Source organism: Vicugna pacos, chromosome 15, assembly GCF_048564905.1.
Source record: "Vicugna pacos chromosome 15, VicPac4, whole genome shotgun sequence".
Taxonomy (NCBI): domain Eukaryota; kingdom Metazoa; phylum Chordata; class Mammalia; order Artiodactyla; family Camelidae; genus Vicugna; species Vicugna pacos.
In genome coordinates, this window is record NC_133001.1 from 37,827,945 (window position 1) to 37,847,995 (window position 20,051).

Below are 20,051 nucleotides of genomic sequence, written 5' to 3' on the forward strand. Positions count from 1 at the left end.
GATCCAGAGACTCCGTTTCACAGCCAATAGCCACCCCAAGTCTTGAGGCACTCCCTCCCCAAGCTCCTCCCCCGCCCGCCTCGCCCCAGGATTCGCACATGCGTACATCCAATTAGGAGAAGTTAGAGCTTTCTCAGCCTCGCCTGGTCCCCACGCCCAGCTGCCACGCAGCCAGTCCTCCTGCCCTTCTTGGGGCCGCCGGCTTCACTATTCAATAATACGCATGTGCAAACGGTGTCGCTCGCTATCCTTTAGGCCGGCCGGGGCGGGGCGGCAGGCGGGACCAAGGGTCTTGCGCACGCTCGGAACATGCGCAGTGCAGGGGCTGAGGCGCCAGCTGTCGATTTGGAAGTTCCGGGGAGGCGGCGCATGCGTGAGTGTACGCGTTGCCGGCGAAGAGGGGAGCCTGACGACTCGGAAATTTGAATACCACAGTAGCATGGAGTGTGACCTCATGGAGACTGACATCTTGGAGTCGTTGGAAGATCTAGGGTAAGACCGCCAGGGCACGGGTCTCCTAAATCCCACACTGCTGGCCCCTCGGGAACTCCTCCTTCGCCTCAGTGGGAGACACCTGCCTCTCCACGCCGCACCCCGTGGCTCCTGGCTGTCGCCTCCCTGTGGCTCTGGGACCCCAATGCCACGTCCACTGCCTGCCCTGCCGGGTCGGGCCCCTCCACCTGCGAGGCCCCTAGGCCTGCCCTGTGCTCCCTACAGCCGAGTTACTCGCAGCGTTTGTCAGTCATGCGTGTCATTGTCTGGGCTCTGGTTCTCGCCACCCCCCTCCCCGAGCTTCTCTCCTTGCTCCCATCCTTCTGCCCTACCCTCTCACTCTGGAGGTTGCCAGAGTTGATTCTCTGTTTTCCCACTTGCCATCCAAACTTCCTGCTCCTGTGTTGAGCCCCTACTCCTACCCCACCCCACTTCTCTGAAAAAATCTTTGCCCAGTCATGTCTGCATGCATCCAGGCTTCCCTAAGCCACATGTCTGTACGCTGCATCTATTCCGCCAGCCAGCTCACTGGTGCACCTAACCTGTCACCCTCTTCATGGGAACCTTGAAAGTTTCCCTTGACTCTAACACTGTTCTTCATTGAACCACTATTAGCCCCTTACCTTTAGGGACATCTTAACCCACCAAGTCCCTGCTTATTTGTTGTGCAGTTTGTCTCTCTTCCTGATAGTTACCCAGCCATTCATCAGTATCTACAAGCTGGAAGTAGGACTTCTTATCTCACTGGGTCACCCAGATCAGTGTACTCTATTAAAACTTGAGAACTTAGAATTTCTTGGGCTAAATGTGGTTCCAGAAACGAATTGTATAATTAAATATTTGCCTACAGGCTTAAAAAAATACAGATTTAGGTAACATTATACAATAACAAGTCCCCTATCAAAACCTTCCCATATGTTTTCCCGTAGCATGGACACCTTTAGGATAAACCTTTCTTTTTTAGGAGAAAGGACACTGTGAGGGTTCCCAAAAGTCTTACATTTAAGTAACTTGTCCTGGTAGAATTTTTTAGGAAGGGAAGTGGTAGTTTATATATATATATATGTATGTTTTTTTTTTTTGGTCAACGTTAATTATTATTGTTCTTTTCTTTGGAACTTGCTCTGAATTTTCATGAATATCCCAGACTTTAGTTGGCTTATTTCTTTGATTAGAGCCTAAATAAAAGTCACATTTCAGCAAGATGGTGTCTATTTGGTGGACCTCGTAGACTAAATTGCTAAATTTCACCCATGAAACCATTCATTCAGTAAACATTTTTGAGGAACGCTTGACCTGTTGACAGTGTTGGTCTGAGCCCTTAAGGGTACGGATTGAAGTGGAAGAGAAGTTCACACTGAGAATATGCTGTGAGAGGAACTGAGGAGGACCAGGGAAAGGAAAAGAAGGGGGGGGGACTGGGAAAGCAAACAACTTCTAAGCTTCTTCGAAGTGACACTTGGAAGATTAGTGTTGAAGGAGATGTAGGATGAGAGGATGGAGGTAAACCTTATTTAAATGTAGTCACTCTGCATGGGTAGAGATTTAACCTTAACAACTGGTGATGGATGCCATTTCTTCCCGTTATTCTTTTACCCTCTTTTTGCTGTGTTTTTCTTCCTTTGGTACTATAAAATTCATTGTTACCATAATAACTCTAATTAAATAAATAATTGAGATGTGTTGTAATGTCAACCAACAGATTTTCTGAAAACTTTCAAGTTTAACTAGTAACTGCTTAGTTTGGTGGCATTCAATAACTCAAGTTTAGCCTTAATTGATTGACATGTACATTTCAAGGATTTACTGAGAAATAAAAATAAATGACCTTTGTTTATCTCTAACCTGACACATAGGAATTCAGTAAATACTTGTAGAATAAAATAATATGGTTTAAATGTGTAACACAAGAAGAAATTTCTAAGCCTAGTTTGTTTATTCCAGTGTCTAATAATATGTGGTTTTGAATCCAGATGCCAGGCTATATATAATCTCATTTTTTGTATAAGATTTTTCCATCCCATTCAATATATAAACATATAATTGTGTTTTTAAAAGATTAGTAACAGTGTTTTTTAATCTGTTTCATTATAAGAAGATAAAATAACCTTCTGAAGAATATTTATTTTAAAAGTACTTTGAGAATGATAAAATTTTTAATTCTAGCTGTATTCTAGATTGAAGTTTGTTATTACGATTGTCTTTTATGAACGTTTAATAATTTTTTTTAATTACACTTGAATCACAAAGAATTGGCATTGAGTTGTACCAGTTCACCCAAACATCAACCTGCCAGCAATTATTAAATTAATTTTGACGTTTCTCTGGTACTAGTATGTCTTACTAATCTTTACTGTCATTAAATACAGAAAAAGAAAATAAATAAATAATTGTAAAGTTTTTGCTTTTAAAGAAAGTCATTAAAAACCTAATCTAATTGATTTTTGGAAAAAAATTCTGGAAAAGATAGCCTGAGTTTTATTTCTGAAGTAGTAAACTATAATTGCTGTCACTTTTATAAGTCTAGTTTTACCATTCAATTCAGTTAAAGTAAGGAAGTAAGCCTTTGTACAATGAAAGCTCTCAGTAAATGTACAGAGTTTGACATAATTTAATAGTATATATGATTCTATTCAATATTCACATTTATTTTGAAGGGATTAGCTTATTTTCCTTTTTTGGGGGGATTAGCTTATTTTTTAATGGTTTAGTATAGTTCTAAATTTTATTTATATTTGCAGGTTTAGAGATTGGCCATTGTAACTTATCTTTGTTAAACTATTGCTTAATTATACAAATAATACATAAATATATTGTATCTGTAGTATATTAGATGTGATTTTATATTTTTCTGAAGTGTAATTTCTTACTCACCAGTTACAAGGGTCCATTGTTAGAAGATGGCGCTCTGTCTCAGGCAGTCTCTGCTGGAGCCAATTCCCCTGAGTTTACCAAACTCTGTGCTTGGTTGGTGTCTGAATTAAGAGTGCTCTGTAAACTAGAGGAAAATGTGCAAGCAACTAACAGTAAGTAAACATTCAGTTTTAGGTGCAAAATATAAAAATAAAGTTTGTATTGTCAAGTGAACATTATCAGTACTACAGCTGAAATTTCAAGTTCTTCGTAAATGTAAAACAAAAAATTTGTAAAGAAACCAAATTCTTTTTTGCCTTCCCTGCTTTTTAGAGATAAGTTGATTCCGAAGTTGAAAAGCCAGAATATAGTTGTACAACTATGAAAAAGTGGTGGATGTTAGAAAGACCCTATTACTGAGATACAAAAAAAATGGAGGAGACAAATATATCTGAACTTTCCATTCTTTGTAAAAATTGTGAGATCTGAAATTCATGGCTAGAACTAGAAATTGGGATACTTTTCTCCTAGGACTACAAAATTCCAGAAGTGTATATAGCATTAAACTAAATGCATTATAATTCTGTTATGCGTGGGGAGAAAGAATACTTTATTAAGAAGCTTTCTGTGTTATAAGAATATATAACTAGATACATCACAACCAGATCCAGCACCATCAGATTTATGGTGTTGAGAGCTGTGTTATATTTGCCTTTTTTTTTAAATCTGCTTTAGCACTAGTTTTGATGCTGCAAAAGATACTAAACCCCGGAACCTGACACTCCACCACCTGGGTCCCTCCTGTCATAGGTAAACCCATAATAGAAGACAAAGAAAAATTTCTACCTGCTAACCCACCTTTATTAAGGAGAGCATAGTGTAACAGTAATAGCAGCAGTGTACTCTTACTGAACACTAGCCATGTTCTAAGAACTTTACCTGTGTTAACCTCAGGGCAACCCTAGGAGGTAGCTTTTATTACTAATATACATTAAACAAGGAAAGGTTAAGTATTTTGCCTGAGGTCACAATCAGTAAGTGATACAGCCCTGATTCAATCTCCAACAGTCAAGTATGGGAGCCAGTGCTCTTCACACTGCCTCTTGACCTAACATTTCAGAGATTGTAGGTGCCTTTGGAAACACCTATACTAGATGGTAACTGTTTATTATCTGGAGCCCTTTTGAATGGTAACATCTTATAGAAGTCAATATAAAACAGGTGAAAATGTGGTTCTAGTTGAAGTTGAGAAGGAGTACTTTGAGCACCACAAGTCTCTCCTCCCCAGCTGCCTCTAATGGAGTTCTTTGACACCCTGGAATTCACAGACACAGCTTGCAAAACGTTGGTAATACAAGTCTTCCCATTTTATAAATGAGAAAATGAACTCAAGTCGAGTGACTCTCTCAAGTTTGCTAATTAAATCTTACCCCTCTGTTACATTGGATAGAGAACCATCAAAATAGTAAGGAAGAAAGAGCATTGCTTTTCCTTGGTTCACCAAAGGAACTCTGTACGTGACATGTTATAGGAATCAGAACTACAAATCATGTTTGTGATCTTCAAATGTCATCCAACAGAGTTTTAGGCACAAATGAGACAACTGGGGATTAGTACAGTAATTAAACTTCTCTTTGTGGTTTTGTGGTTCACAGGGGAAGGAAATCAGTGAGGGCAGCAGGACTTGGGGAAGATTTCATCAAGGAGCAGGACCACTGGGCTTTGGTGGATAGGTAGGGTTTGATAGATGGGGAGAGAGTAGAGGGCATATGAATCACAGGGAGTAACTTAAGTGAAGGCACGGAAGTAGAAATGAGACTGAGCATTTCTGGGACAGTGTGAGGAGACCAACCTGGCACAAGTAGAGGGAATATTTGTGGAGATTGAAGGGAATTACTACAAACATGTAGTAGGAACTACTACCTAACACTGTATTGTGAAGGACAAAGCAGAGAGGCTGTGAAGAATCTTTAAAGGCAGACATAAAAAAGTTAGATTACATGAGGCAGAAATTAGGAAGTCATTAAAGATTCTCAAATAAGGCAACAACCTAATGAAAACTGTTGAAAGAAAATTGGCAGTGGTGTGAGAAAGGATGAATTAGGAGGAAGGAACTTGTGTTAGGAAAAATCCTATGAAAATTTTCAATTTATATATAAGTATTATGCTAATGGGGAAAACAGTAATTTTTATATTAAATAAAATTATTTTAATTCTTAAAAGGTCCAAGTGAAGCTGAAGAATTCCAGCTTGAGGTGAGTGGGCTACTGGGGGAGATGAACTGTCCATATCTTTCACTGACATCTGGGGATGTGACCAAGCGCCTTCTGATTCAGAAGAACTGCCTCCTTTTGCTCAGTAAGTTCATGGCTACGAGAATGTAGCTACTCTCTTCTATTTATATTTTCCACGACTAATAAAATGGGTTTTATTGTTTTGCTTCATTATGGATTTATTAATTCAGAAGACAATTTAAAGAAAACTTTGTTAAATTTCTAACTTAGAAGCTAATGGTAGGTTCATGCACTGGTAGCAGTGTTGTTTTGTAATTGCTACTCTTTTATCCATTTAAGTTCAGTGTAGTGCTCAGCCTGCTGTGTTTCACCTAACGTGACCAAAGGTAGTGCTGGAGGGTTGTCCAAGTGTGTGGTCATCAAACCTTAGCGTTCTAGACCAGAAGTACATTTTAAAATAAACTAGGAAGATAGTGTGGGAATAATGAAGGTTTTTTTAAAAAGTTAATTTATTTGAGGACAGTAATCATTCATTAGGCACAGTAAATGGTAAATGTAATTATTTAAAGTATTTTGTCTTGTTCCTGTTTCTTTGTGGCTGGGTAATTGGGGATTTTGGTTTTGTTATGTAAACATGTCAGATTACAATGTAGACATTTCTGGAATACTGTTTGGATTGTTCCTGTACTTAATGATCATTTGAAAAGTAAATTTTTATGAAAAGTTCTTTCCTTCCATTTTTTTTAATATACTAACTACTATTTCTCTCTTCAACCTGAAAAACAGTAAGTAGACTCAAAAGTTTTACTGCCTTAGATCAGCTCTCCAATAACCACCACCAGTAGTCTTAAACTCAGAATTTTTGTAGTATTCTGAGATACATTTAGATTAAGTTTTGGTTAACTGAATATTATAGTTCTTATTATGACAAACACAATTCAGAGGATCTTTTAAATGTTTGTCTTTACAGCTGAACTCTGGCTTCTGAAAAATGATAGAACACCAATTTTGAAGGTTCAGTTAAAGAAGTTGTTCATAGCCATTATACTTAGGAATTAGGTTATTCTGAAATCACTTTCTTCCCCTTTGTCAAATGATTATTACTGGGTGGGGGCTGAGGTAAGGGAGGGGGGATAGATACATAATGTTAGCTCTTGCTTTAGATGTTGATATTGCTGCATATAATTCTTACGCATGTATTCATTATCCTTCAAATTGTATAATTTCTGTAACTGACTCAGCCGCAGTATACTCACTGAATCTTCCTTGTAGCACTGCTTATCCTTACCAATACCTAATATTTGGCACTTAGAATATGTTATCTTATGTAGGAAGACAACAGCTGTGTGGAAAGCTTAGTAATGACCCTGAATGGTGAATTCTTCCAAAGACCTCAGAGTTTGGTCTTTTTAGTGCTGATGCTTATAAAAACCACTTGGAATATAAATCTTTATAAAATGCCTTTAGCTCTTTCCTGTTTCTTAAGCAGACTGCACCGAACATTATTATTTTGGACTCAGGGTCATAATTATAAACTGTATTTTAATTTGCTGTCACTTCAGACAATCTTCAAGAACATACAACTCTGCTCCTCAACTAAATGACTAAATCAACTAAACTTATTCGGCTCTTGGAGGTCTTCACACATGCATACACCCTGCTGCCTTCCCTCCTCTTTATCTGTGCTTCTGCTGTTTCCTCTTTCTAAAATAGTCCCCTCGGTTTGTATCCTCTCTCATGCTAGTATGTTTTTATGTACATGTACTCATTCTCTATTCGCTCTGTATAGAAAGTCTCATCTCTCCAAGTATCAATTGTCACATCTTGATGCTATAATTTTACTTACTTCTAGCACCCTTACCTTAGCTGATTTGACTCTTTTAATACATTCTGTTCTGAGGGGGAAAATAAACTAACCTCATTAGAATATTTAGTGAAGTAGAATAGTCTATCCTCTAATAGTCTATAGAGGCTGAAAAACTCTCATGTGTCAGGGTAAGAACTGTTTTGGCTGTTCATTGGCCTTTCTGGTTGTCAGTTTATTTCCCTTAGGTAAAATAAGTCAGGTTTTTTTTTAAATGCATATATTTTTTATTCCTAACTAGATTGTCAGTAGATATAATCTTTTTTGTTTGTTGTATATTATATCTCCAGTGTCTTTCCTAGTACTTTGAATATATCAGTTACAGTTAATGTTTTTTGATGGTGATTGTATTGGTGAACTAATACTGTGAATGTTTGAGTTATGTTGTCCCAAATTTAGAGACCAGTTTATTAAATCATGTAATATGTGATTTTCTTGAACAAGGGTTGGGAAACTTTTTCTTAAAGGGCAGATAGTCAATATTTTCAGCTTCATAAGCCATAAGGTCTCTGTCAGAACTACTTAACTCTGCTGTTGTAGCATGTAAATAGCCACAGATGACATGTAAATGAATCAGAGTGTGACAGGGTTCCAATAATAGCTTATTTGCAAAAACAGTGATTATTTTCATGACAGTGGAGTTTTACTGTTTTGATCTTTAACTCATACAGTTTGCTATATGGAACACATTAAGATTTGTCAAACCCATTTAGCATGACCTGACCTTTTCAGAAACTTAGCTGTGTTTATTCTAGAATAGGAGTTGGCAGCTTGTTAGAAATGATCTGCTAAAATTATGACCCCTGTACTTCTCACATTACACCTTGGGTGTAGGAAGTGAGATATTCAAGCTGATCGTTCTTTTATACTTACAGTAGGGCTTAAAAGCCCAGAAAACGTCTTTTTTCAAAATTCTCTTCCTAATGTCAAAAACTTTTCATGTTGTCACGTAACCTGAAATCCTGAGATCCAAATGATTATAAACATCTTTTATAAAAATGTCCTTGTGAAGGTTAAAGGAATAAGATTGACTATTTATACCTTAAACTGAATTACCTGAAGCAGATTGCAGCCCTCGTTATACCTGGCTGAAATCAGTACACAAGGGGATGTTATTGATATGAAAGAAGTCCGCCAAGAAATGATTAGAAAGTTTTTGGGGTTTTTTTCCCCCTCCTAGAGGAGGGGAGAATGAGGAATGTAGGAGGAAAGGAAATAGTGAGAAGAATACAGATGGAAAAGCCTTTTCTGTTAACAGCCAGTGGGTGACATTAGTCTACTGGAGACCATGAAAAAGGAATGTTTGAGAATTTAGTACCTTCCCCCTTCTCTTGTAAGTGAAGCTTTGACTATTTAAAAATGTTCTTTCACTCCAGCCCTCAACTGACTACCTAAGTATTGGAAGGTAAGAGGGCAAAATGGTTATATCACTGGTACGTGTGAGTTGTGAGAAGTAAAAAATTAAATAAATAACCTTTTTAACTGTTGCTGAAAATTTGCCACCTGCTACCTTTTGCAAATTTGTTAAGAGATGCCAACCCCTGTTCTGGAGGCTCCTTAATAGTGAAATGCAAGAATCCAGATTTTTAGATGTGATCTACTTTGATCCCTTGGTTTTAGGAAAGAATCACTTTTAAGTCAAACTTTAAACATATATTGGTTAAATACTGAATTATAAAACTAGTTTATATATTATGTCATTTGCAGGTAAAAATGGTTTTCCTTTCTTGTTTTTATCCATTCTTGCAGCTTTAAAAGTTACATATCATTAGGCCTATAGAGTTGTGACTCCAGACTTATGACTATTAACTGTAGCTGTATCTCATTTTGAAATCTTATTTTGTTTACTTCAGCATACCTCATCTCAGAACTAGAAGCTGCCAGAATGCTCTGTGTGAATACTCCTCCAAAAAAAGCTCAAGAAGGAGGCGGTAGTGAGGTCTTTCAAGAGTTGAAAGGCATATGTATTGCTCTAGGAATGTCCAAACCTCCAGCCAATATAACTATGTTCCAATTCTTCAGCGGGATTGAAAAAAAAGTAAGACCTTTAGTACCAAATTGTGGTATATTAAAGGCATAGTCCTACAATTGTTTGAAATAAAGCAAGTTATTTTCTCTTAATGGGAACCTAATGTGCATATTATTAAGTGGTTGTTTCTGAGTTTGGGGTTTTAAATCCTAGATACCTTAAAGAGAAATTGGTATTTTTACTAACTTTTTTTTTAACATTTTAGCATGTTTCTTTTTCAGAAAAGAAACTACATTTTGATTTATAAACTGAAATAAGCTAGATATAATGTAAAACAATAAGGACTTAAGTCCTTTTAAAAATTATTTTATCATTGAAATTTGTTGCAATTAATTTTAAAGTCTTTATCATTAAATGTTACCACTATTCTCCCCATTGACTGGACAGAAAAGGATGTTAATGTTTTGTAATTTTAATCCAGTCACTTACATGTTTCAATTGGCAAACTAAATATGTTGACTGCTAATATAATCTAGTATGTGAAAATAAGTCAGAGTTATTTTTATACCACACGTTATCAACAATTAAGGTTTTTTACATAATTGATTAGGAACAAGGAATTTTCATGAAAAATTAATGAAAAGAAGAGAATGATATTTGTTATACCAGAGTTATTCTCTATATGCATATCTGCTGGACTCTTAAGAATTGGTACATTCCCATTGCGGGGTAGATGGACGTCATGATGCACAAATTTGGCTGAACTCTACAGGGGAGCAGCAATGTATCCATAGTCCATATTTTTCTGTGTGTTCATTCATTCATTCAGCAAATACACATTGAGTGCCCACTGTTGTCAGGCACTGTTCTAGGTGCAGTGAAGGACTCATGCTTCATAGGCACATGAGAAGTGGGACAAGTGAGTGTCTTTATCATGTGGGTCCTGTACATTTCAAAACATCCTCCACCTTTGCCTCTGTCAGGAATCTTCTTTTGATGGCAGGATATGATGGGAATTGGGAAGATGAGGAGGATGTGTTTTACTTTTAGATTTGTTTATTCATTCATTTATGTTTTTGTGTCAGTTAAAGGAAACATTAGCAAAAGTTCCACCTAATCATGTGGGAAAGCCTTTATTGAAGAAGCCAATGGGACCGGCCCACTGGGTGAGTAGTGATCATCCTGAGTAAACTTTGTAAGGAACCATCTACCTATCTCAGGATATTTATGTTTGTGCTTTTCAATTTATATTTTCTAATATGTGGTTTCCTAGGTGGACATCCTTAGAATCATATTTGTAAATCTTAAGATTCATCCAGAATAATTTTATTTGTGTAAGATTGGAAACACTTATTTCATAATTTATAAATATTTCACACAGCTGATTAAAATAAATTGAAGTTCAGTATGATGCATGTTTCTAATTGCCAAATGGGTTGCCTTCAGGCCAAAAACTTCACTGGGCTGAGCTTTACACAGTAAATTATGGGAAAGCTAAATGAGAGTTTTGTACTTTACACATATTCTTTATTATGTTTTAAGACAAGGTTGTTATGCCTATCGTTTCACTTTTTTATTATATTTATTAAATAACCTAATTTATTTTGTGGTAAGTGCTGGGGATTCAGTTATGAATGAAACAGATACAGTTTCTGCCCTTTTGGAGTGGGGGGTCAAACAGATTTAAATTCTAACTGGTCTTTTTTATTTTGTTTCAGGAAAAGATAGAAGCAATTAACCAAGCCGTAGCCAATGAATATGAAGTTCGGAGAAAGCTGCTAATAAAACGTTTGGATGTCACTGTCCAGTCTTTTGGCTGGTCTGACAGAGCTAAGGTACACATTAAATAATCTAAAAGAGCAGTGTATTTATAGACATGATCCTTAAACTTCCTAGCACAGTTTAGGTACAGTAGAGACTGTAAGAGAAATACATTGGAGGTACACGTAGGAATTTTTCTTTAGTGAGTTACTGAGTGGCAATACTTTCAGCCATTTAGTGCTAATGAAAACATTTTTCAGCTTTTAAATATTTTTCAATGAAGCTGTATGTTATAAGCCCTACTGGAAGTACCCATATGTGAGAAAAGGAGAGAGCATCTGAAAATTACTAAAAATGATGAATTTTAAATTATTTGTTTACTATACGTTAAGCTAACAGTTTAATTTGTTAATTAAATAATTATATTAGAAATACTGGATTTAGTAAGACCAAATATTATGATCCATTTATAGAAAATTGAGGAATCTGGTAAGACTTCATTTTATTTCAGCTCAAATGAGATAATCCAGGTAAAGGCTTAGTCATTTCAACAGGTGCTTATTAAATATCTACTATATTATCACTAAGTGGGGATTAATTGGCACAATTGATTAATTTGACTTTCTTGGAACCCTGAAATGGTACTAATTCTTGAATTTATGTGGAGGTTGGTCCAGATATGTTAACATTAGATATTCTTTTAATAGTAACTTCATTTTTTGAAAGTAGATTTTCCTCAGAATTTTAGTTAATTGACTGAGAAATAGTTCAACTATCTTTCTAATATGTTAGTTTCACCTAAAATCTTTAAACCATACCATAGTCCTGTTTGACTGCTAATTGATCGAGTAGATAATTTATTGAGTTGTAATATTTTACTGTTGGGAAGGAGTCTTAGAGGTCAGTCTTAACTTCCCTAAAAAATTTTGCACCTAAAAAAATGGAGACCCAGATAAATGGAAGTCTTTGCCTAAGATCTCACAGTAACATGAGGAGTAAATTGTTCTTTTTTTGGACTGTTGTTGAGGAAATAGCAGTCTTTTCTTAAATTGTTTTTGAAAAAAAACAATCGTTTCACTCTTGGCATAGTACACATATTTCAAAAACAGTAATCTGCACCTCTCAGCTAGAAAAGCATGTAGTGATTGATGGATGTGCATTGACCCCAAGGCATTAGCACTGTGGATCTGGTCTTGACATTGCCATTAATGGACTTCACTTCTGAGGTCCTGATGAGTATGTCTGAGCTTCTGTTTACTCTCCTCATTTTTGACATCTTTAAAATTTCATGTTCAATCTAGGTGATATTTAAGATCCTTTGGAACTATAATACACAATGATTCTACAAAATAGATTAACATATTGGAGCTGATAAGGAAGGACTACAAATTACTTAACTTACACAAGTTTATTTTTTGTTTCATTTAATGGAATTTATATAGTGATATCTCACTTTGAAACTTCATTTCAAATCACTGTATAGAAATTACTTCAGTATGCACAACATGAACTTTGTTTCATATAAGGAGATTTATGTACTTACATCTCACTTTGAAATTGCATTTTAAATCAGTTTTATTTGAAACATATATGAAACTATTTTCTCTGATGTTTTGTTTCTATTCATCAAACATTGAACATTTATTGTAGGTACAATAGTGACTAAAAGAAAAAGAAATATAAGACATTCAGGAAACATTCCTCAGACAAGTCATGAAATGGCAGTCTCTTTAGTCTTTTAATCATTAAAGAAGATTTTTAAAAATAAAAAGTCACTGATCATCCCATTGTCTTAACCACAATACTTATTTTCATTTTTAGTATTATCTTTCTTACTTTGTCCATGTATACAATCATTTTAAACGTACCTTTTTACATCCTGTTTTTTCAGATAATATAATTTAAACATTTATCATCAGTATTTGAGTACCTGCATATAACTGACAGACTAAAAACAAATATTTTTTGTTCTTTCTATTCTCCTGGGTATTGTAGTTATAACTGTTGCTTCTAAAATTTAGTACCTAAGAGTTTGTTAATCATTTCCCCAAATTTAGGTTACTTTAATTTGCATTTATTGATTCCTGTCTGGAAAACTTGTTTTATATTTCTTAGAACTTTATTTTCTCTTGTCTGAACTTCTTTATATCCTTTGTTCTTTCATCTTTTGTACTCTTACGTTTAAAATGCGTTAAATTTACTTCTACTAAATGGTTAAAGTAGACTCTTTTCCTATTTATTATTTATAACAGGGGAAAGTACTATGTGGGGAGTCATTTTTGCAAAAATATCATGTTGACAGTGTAGTTCAAATTAGTCACAGGTAACTTTTTTTTAATCTCATAGTAAGCAGGTGGGAAAATTAAAAAGCAAAATTGTTGAAATGGATTTACTTCTTATATTTAAATAGATAAAATGAAGATGTTTGATCTGAGACCAATGGTACGGGGAATGTTTTTAGTCCCACAGTCCTAAAGGGAAGCCCCTCTATCCTCCTCCCCTACTCCCAACATACAGCTGTATCAGCAAGTCTGACAGCTGTGCTCTTAAGATAATAATTGACTAGATAGGAGCAGTGGTGAGTATGTAACTTTTTCTCTCATCTGGAGCCTAGTAGATATTCTCATCAGACATTTTGGAAATCCTTAACTTACTGTTTCTATGTCATCTTGAAAATTGACATTCTTTGAACATTTTCTTTCGACAGAGTCAGACAGAAAAATTAGCGAAGGTTTACCAGCCGAAACGCTCAGTCTTATCTCCCAAAAGTACTATTTCTGTTGCACACCTTTTGGCCGCAAGACAAGACTTGTCAAAGATTTTAAGGACAAGCAGCGGCTCCATAAGAGAAAAGACTGCCTGTGCCATCAATAAGGTGATTGGAGTACCTTTAATTTTCTTTCAGATACATTTATTTTTGTTTATAAAGTAAAATAATTTAAAATGTCTTTCTTATCCCATAGGTATTGATGGGCAGAGTGCCTGACAGAGGAGGTAGACCCAACGAAATTGAACCTCCACCCCCAGAGATGCCACCATGGCAGAAAAGGCAAGATGGCCCCCAGCAGCAAGCAGGAGGCCGAGGAGGAGGGAGAGGTGGTTATGAACATTCCTCATATGGAGGACGAGGAGGTCATGAACAAGGAGGAGGGAGAGGTGGACGCGGTGGCTATGACCATGGTGGCCGAGGGGGAGGAAGAGGAAATAAGCATCAAGGAGGCTGGACGGATGGAGGGAGTGGAGGAGGAGGTGGCTACCAAGATGGTGGTTATCGAGATGCGGGTTTCCAGCCAGGTGGCTATCATGGTGGCCACAGTGGTGGCTATCAAGGTGGTGGTTATAGTGGTGGTTTCCAAGCGTCTACATATACTGGAAGTGGATACCAGGGTGGTGGATATCAGCAGGACAATAGATACCAAGATGGTGGGCACCACAGTGATCGAGGCAGTGGTCGTGGAGGGAGAGGTGGTCGTGGAGGCCGAGGGGGTCGTGCAGGTCAGGGAGGAGGTTGGGGAGGAAGAGGGAGCCAGAATTATCACCAAGGGGGACAGTTTGAACAGCACTTCCAGCATGGGGGTTATCAGTATAATCATTCTGGATTTGGACAGGGAAGACATTATACTAGTTGAGGCTACAGAACCTTACATTTTGCTAGAGCTCAAGTAATAGAAATTTAGTTTCAGAATCCTGAATCCAGCATTGATTTTGAATTAATGTGAGACCACAGGTGGCAGGCAGATTCCTGCTTGGTGTAAGCATTTGTAGGTCTTCATTCAATACTGTTCTTTTTTTTTTTTTTTTAATGGACTTACATAATGCTGTTTATTTGAGAAACACATACAGTATCTCTCCTTTGTATGAAGAATTTCTTGAAAGGTAATTAAAATTGCCTTTAAATGACCAGCAGACTAATTCCACAGTCAGGACATGCATACTCTTTTGAAGAAATTACTTGAATAAGTAGTTTTCATGTTTTCAATATGAGGTTTTGAAAAATGAGGATTCTCCTAGACCTTTTTAGACTTACAACTAGGAAACCCTCCTCATATTAACAATCCGTTTTAATGTGTTTTCCTTAAAGTATTCTAATGCCTGTTTTCCAAGCACAGTTCTGCCCTGATTGGCTTTTTATTCAGAGAGGTTATGCAACACTTGCTTCATGATAGAACATTTAAGTCAGTTCCTATTAAATGAGCTCTTCTGCAGATAACACATTCAGTAGCCTTATCCTTTCGATGGAACACTGTACCATATGCTCAACTCTGAAAACCTTGAACGTGGCCAAAATCCATAAAGATTATAAAAGCAAACTAAGTTATGAACCTATAGTACATGTAGGCATTTAGTTAAGTATAATAATTCAAACTGACCTGCATCCATTCAAAACAAGTTCCTCTTTCAACCTTCTTTTTACTTGAAATCTGCTAGAAGAAACAGCAAACTGAAATTTGTTTTATGCACGAGTTAATACCACTGGTTCAGCAAATACAAGTTAGTTTGCTTTGGACAGGAGACCTTTTTTGTAATGGAAGAAATGCACTACCAAGTAAGAGGACAGATTTTTGCTTAGAGCAGGAGGCCCTTTATTATTGCTGCAGAAAACAAAAGCCTGGCTGAGTTGATGTTTGACACTCTCCTTTACTGAAATCTACATGACGCTTCTTGCTGGGTTTTTGTACACGTATATATTGTCAAGCTGTGAAAGAAAATGGCTGGAGGTGTGCTTTGTGTGAAAGGTGAGCAATAAAGTATCTCTATGTTCTTTCTTTGGTTTGAGTTTTCTTTTAGCCACTTTTTTAAGACTTATGCTGGGCACTTGTTTCAGGCTTATGAACTAAGTAAGGCCTTTGTTTCCCAAAGATTCTCAAGTGTTTCCTTGAAACAATTTGTAGTGGAAGATAACCCTCACCCTAAAACCTTAGGTAAATTGAAAAATAGCTATTTCCGAATTTACCTTTTGCTGTAACTTTATAGCTGGAAAGCTTCACTACGCATCTCTGGCCACTGGGTGTAGCCATTGCTACACAGTATACTAGGCCCTGATCTTTTAGTTCAGTTTTATTTGTTTCTCTCTTCTTCCTGAGAATGAGAGACATTTTTCTTAAAAGGAAGTGAATTGAAAATATAAAGATATGTTTGTAAAAGGAAACAGTATTTCCTTTTCCTACTAATTTGGCCTTTTTAGAGTAAAGAATCAACTCACGACCTACCATTAAAAATATTCTATTTGCTGTTGAAATAAGCACATTCTTTTGATTGCTAAAACCATTTTTGAAAGGCTACCTTGATCATTTTGTTAATTTTCCTGTTTATTAGATTCTTTGACTAGCATTTACCATTCTAAAATGTTCAGGCTTGAAGACAATTTCAGATATTTTTATTTATCATTAAAGATTTTAAATTTTGTCTTGAAAGTTGTAAGTGTTGGTCGCTTTATGCTGTTAAATATGTTTAGTACGTATAGTAGTTTCCAGTTAGAAATAAAATTGTCAAGGTTTCATATCTTAAAATGATATCTTTAGAATGTATTCACTTGTACCTTACTGCTTTACTCTGTTTTCTATCCTCAGACTCCACAACATCCTTAATGAATATGTTTCATTCTTTTGACAAATATAATTTTTATGGTTAATAGATTAATTATCATATATAAGCATATAAGAAAACAAATGATACATTTCTCCACAATGGTGGCTCTAAAATTTGCACTTTATTTTCTGCTTTACATTAGAAGTTTTTCAAATTATAACCCCATAAAAGAACTGTCTTTAATTTCTTCTCTGTGACGTAGATTAAATTCTTCAGAAAGAGGATATTTCAAACCACTTGTTAGTTTTGTTATATTAAAGTTCTTAGATTTTGTAGAGAGTGTTGATTTTATACACATTCTTAACCTTTACTTATGGAAAATAATGATTTACTGTAGTAGGGAATGTAGGAATTTCTTGGAGAAACAAATTTTTTCCTCCATGACATATCCAACTGTGCCAGACAGGGAGATAGATAAATTTGTGCTAAGGGAAAGCATTTGAAATCATTTTGTTTTAATTTTAAATTTTCCTTCCCTATTTTCTTTTTTTAAGGGAGGTGGTAATTAGGTTTATTTATTTTCACAGAGGTACTGGGGATTGAACCCAGAACCTTGTGCATGCTAAACACGCCCTCTACCACTGAGCTATACCCACACCCCACTAAAATCATTTCTCCATACAGTTGACCCTTGAACAATGCTGACCCTCCACACAGTTGGAAATTCATCTATAATCGTCCCTTAGTATCCATGGAAAGTTGGTCTAGGAGGCGTGCAGATACCAAAATCCAAGGATTCTCAAGTCCCATAGTTGGCCCTCAGTATCCACAGTATCCATCATGCATTCAGCCAAGCAGATTGAGTAGTACTGTATTTATGGAAAAAAAATCCCTGTTTAAGTGGACCTGTCCAGTTCAAATCTGTGTTCTTCAAGGGCCAACTAACTGTATACTTAAATGTTTTTTCACTGCCCAAATCACTTACATTCTTACACTTAGATTTTTTTAGGTTATGCCCTTTCTACCCTTTTGGATACTTAGCCTATATTATATCCTTTTGAAGATAGACTTTAAACGTGTGCATATTACTCAGCCATCTCCCCCTTAAGTAATTTGGATGGTATTTGAGTCTTTTTTTTTTTAACAGAGAGGGCCATTGGGTTTACCTAAATTTTAAAATACACTCACCACAGGGTATCTAATGTTACATAATCCCCCCCCCGCACCTTTCTTGTTTCTCTCATTCCTCACTAATGTGATTATAATCTTTAGAAATGCTCTGTGTTTGACAGTACATTTCCACATTTGTGTACATTAATACACTGCTAGGGTTTGACTCTCTAAAGCAGGTACACATGCCAGTGTTTGAACTCATTCACCTTGGGTACTTTGGAGTCAGCTGCAAAATTATGTTGGTAGACTTTGCATAAACATAACTATTGGCATGAGAACTTCCACAGTAAATCATTTTTAATATGTTCCCTAAGAATCTGAGGGAAAATCTTGGGGGGAAATCTATGAAAATGACCAGTATTTGTTAAATTATGTTGTTATACTTTCCTTAAGAAGAAGAAAAGCCTACAGTTAGTTTAGTAAACACTTGAGTAACTGTTGTATTCCAGTCACTATATTGAGTGTTTGAAGCACAAAGATAAGTTAGAAAGTGCTTGCCTTGGAAAATGTCCAGTGGCAGAGCCAGAAACAGATTATTGTAGCATAATATTAAAAAAAATTATACAGGGTACTAGGCTGGCATCGTGTTCAGTATTGCTCATATGTGAGATGGAAATTGGCAGGAGGAGAAGTTGGAAAGTTTGCAGAAGCAGGGATAATAGGGGGCCCTACATACTTTCATAGGTAACTTGGGCCTAATTTATGTTCCTCAGTATGCCAAGGCTTGTAGTGTGATCCGTTTTGGATTCTGTATAAATCATTGGCTAAAAATTAGAGAATAGATTTAAGGAGAGGGACAAAGATTGGAATCAGAGGCATAGAGTTTAAACTAACAGGGATAAAGAAAGGACAAATTCAGGAAATATTTAGAAGATTAAATCACAGGACTTCATTGGTTTGAGTGAGAACAAGAACTTTAGTTTGATGTGTATGTGTGTGTGTGTGTGTGACTAGATGACAATACCATTAATTGTCATCAAACATAAGAAGGGGAAAATGTATATGTAGGCAGATGGTAGATGGCAAAATTTCAATCTGAAACTCAAGAAAGTGCCTGGAGATGGAAATTTGGGAATTATCATCATCCAGTGACTTTTTTTTTTTTGCATTAGAACATTCGATTAGAATAATGATCCTATATTACATCACTCAAGAGGAGGGGAAAAAAGAGCATTGGACCAAGGAGGGATTATTCTTAGAGAATAATCATTTAGTGGGGTGATGGAGCAGGGTCCGAAGTAAGAGGAAACCAGAACAGTTGGTATGCTCTTCTTCAAGAGCAATGTGGTACTGTTACCCGCATTTCACTCATAAGGAGAGTGAAGCCCAGGATGGTTGGGTAGATGGCCCATGTCCATGTAACTGATAAGCAGGGGAGCTAGAATCAAACCCAGGCCATCTGGCTCCAGAGCTCAGTAACCAGCAATTCCAGATGCTAGAGATTTAACAAACCAAGGCTTAAAAATATGCATTACCCTGACCTTTTGATTCAAGAGTACTTTCAGATAAATACTAAAGCCAGTTTTCTGGAGTTTGAGGAAAGAATGAGAGGGGAGAAAATTTAGACTAGTTCTGGAAGCTTCACTGAGATGGGAAAGAGTAAAATAGCAATATAAAACTTAGTGGGGTGAAGTGTTGTATTGTGAAAGGTTATAAAAAGCCAAGGACGTTTTTAACAAAATGTAGTAGTTGAATAGCTTTAAGAACCTTAAAGTGTCAATTGCAGAATTCTTAAGGAATTCAAAGCAAACCTATCTAGCCATCACTGTATCTGAATGTTATTTTTCATGAGGCATTTACAAGATGCTTGGGATATATCAGGTTTTCTTGGGGAAAGTTATAAAATTACCATCAAATCCTCAGAGCTGATAGGTTTACTCCCAGTTTTACATAGCTTCCAGCACTTACCAAGGTCTTAGCCAGCACCATCTCTAATGTCTCCTAAGACTTACCTGCTTCAGAATCCTTTCTCTCTCAATAGAGACCAGTTGCATGGTGTAGAAGACCAATCACAACTCAACTACACCAATGTGAAATTACAGAGAAACTTGTTACATTCTCAATAATCCTCAATGATCAGAAATTAATGAAAAAATTCGAATGAAACAAGTGGAAACTGAACCCTTAACCTAAAGGGATGAGTGAGGGCTTTTCTGTAATCTTACTTACAATGATG

At 36.3% G+C, this 20,051-nt stretch overlaps 1 protein-coding gene across 1 annotated transcript; it reads left to right on the forward strand.

The window, feature by feature from the left end:
* The first annotated feature begins 334 nt into the window (after positions 1 to 334).
* On the forward strand, positions 335 to 15,935 carry FAM98A (family with sequence similarity 98 member A). The gene is made up of 8 exons (XM_006197266.4): positions 335 to 492; positions 3,370 to 3,518; positions 5,569 to 5,703; positions 9,297 to 9,481; positions 10,498 to 10,578; positions 11,131 to 11,247; positions 13,881 to 14,048; positions 14,137 to 15,935. The coding sequence occupies exons 1-8, from the start codon at positions 440 to 442 to the stop codon at positions 14,800 to 14,802; spliced, it is 1,554 nt and encodes a 517-aa protein (XP_006197328.1). The 5' UTR covers positions 335 to 439; the 3' UTR covers positions 14,803 to 15,935.
* The last annotated feature ends 4,116 nt before the right edge of the window (positions 15,936 to 20,051 follow it).

Coding starts and splice junctions, on each gene's coding strand:
- FAM98A (XM_006197266.4), top strand. CDS start 440: ATGGAGTGTGACCTCATGGAGACTGACATCTTGGAGTCGTTGGAAGAT. Junction 5,704..9,296: donor GAACTGCCTCCTTTTGCTCA/GTAAGTTCATGG, acceptor TGTTTACTTCAG/CATACCTCATCTCAGAACTA. Junction 14,049..14,136: donor CTGCCTGTGCCATCAATAAG/GTGATTGGAGTA, acceptor CTTATCCCATAG/GTATTGATGGGCAGAGTGCC.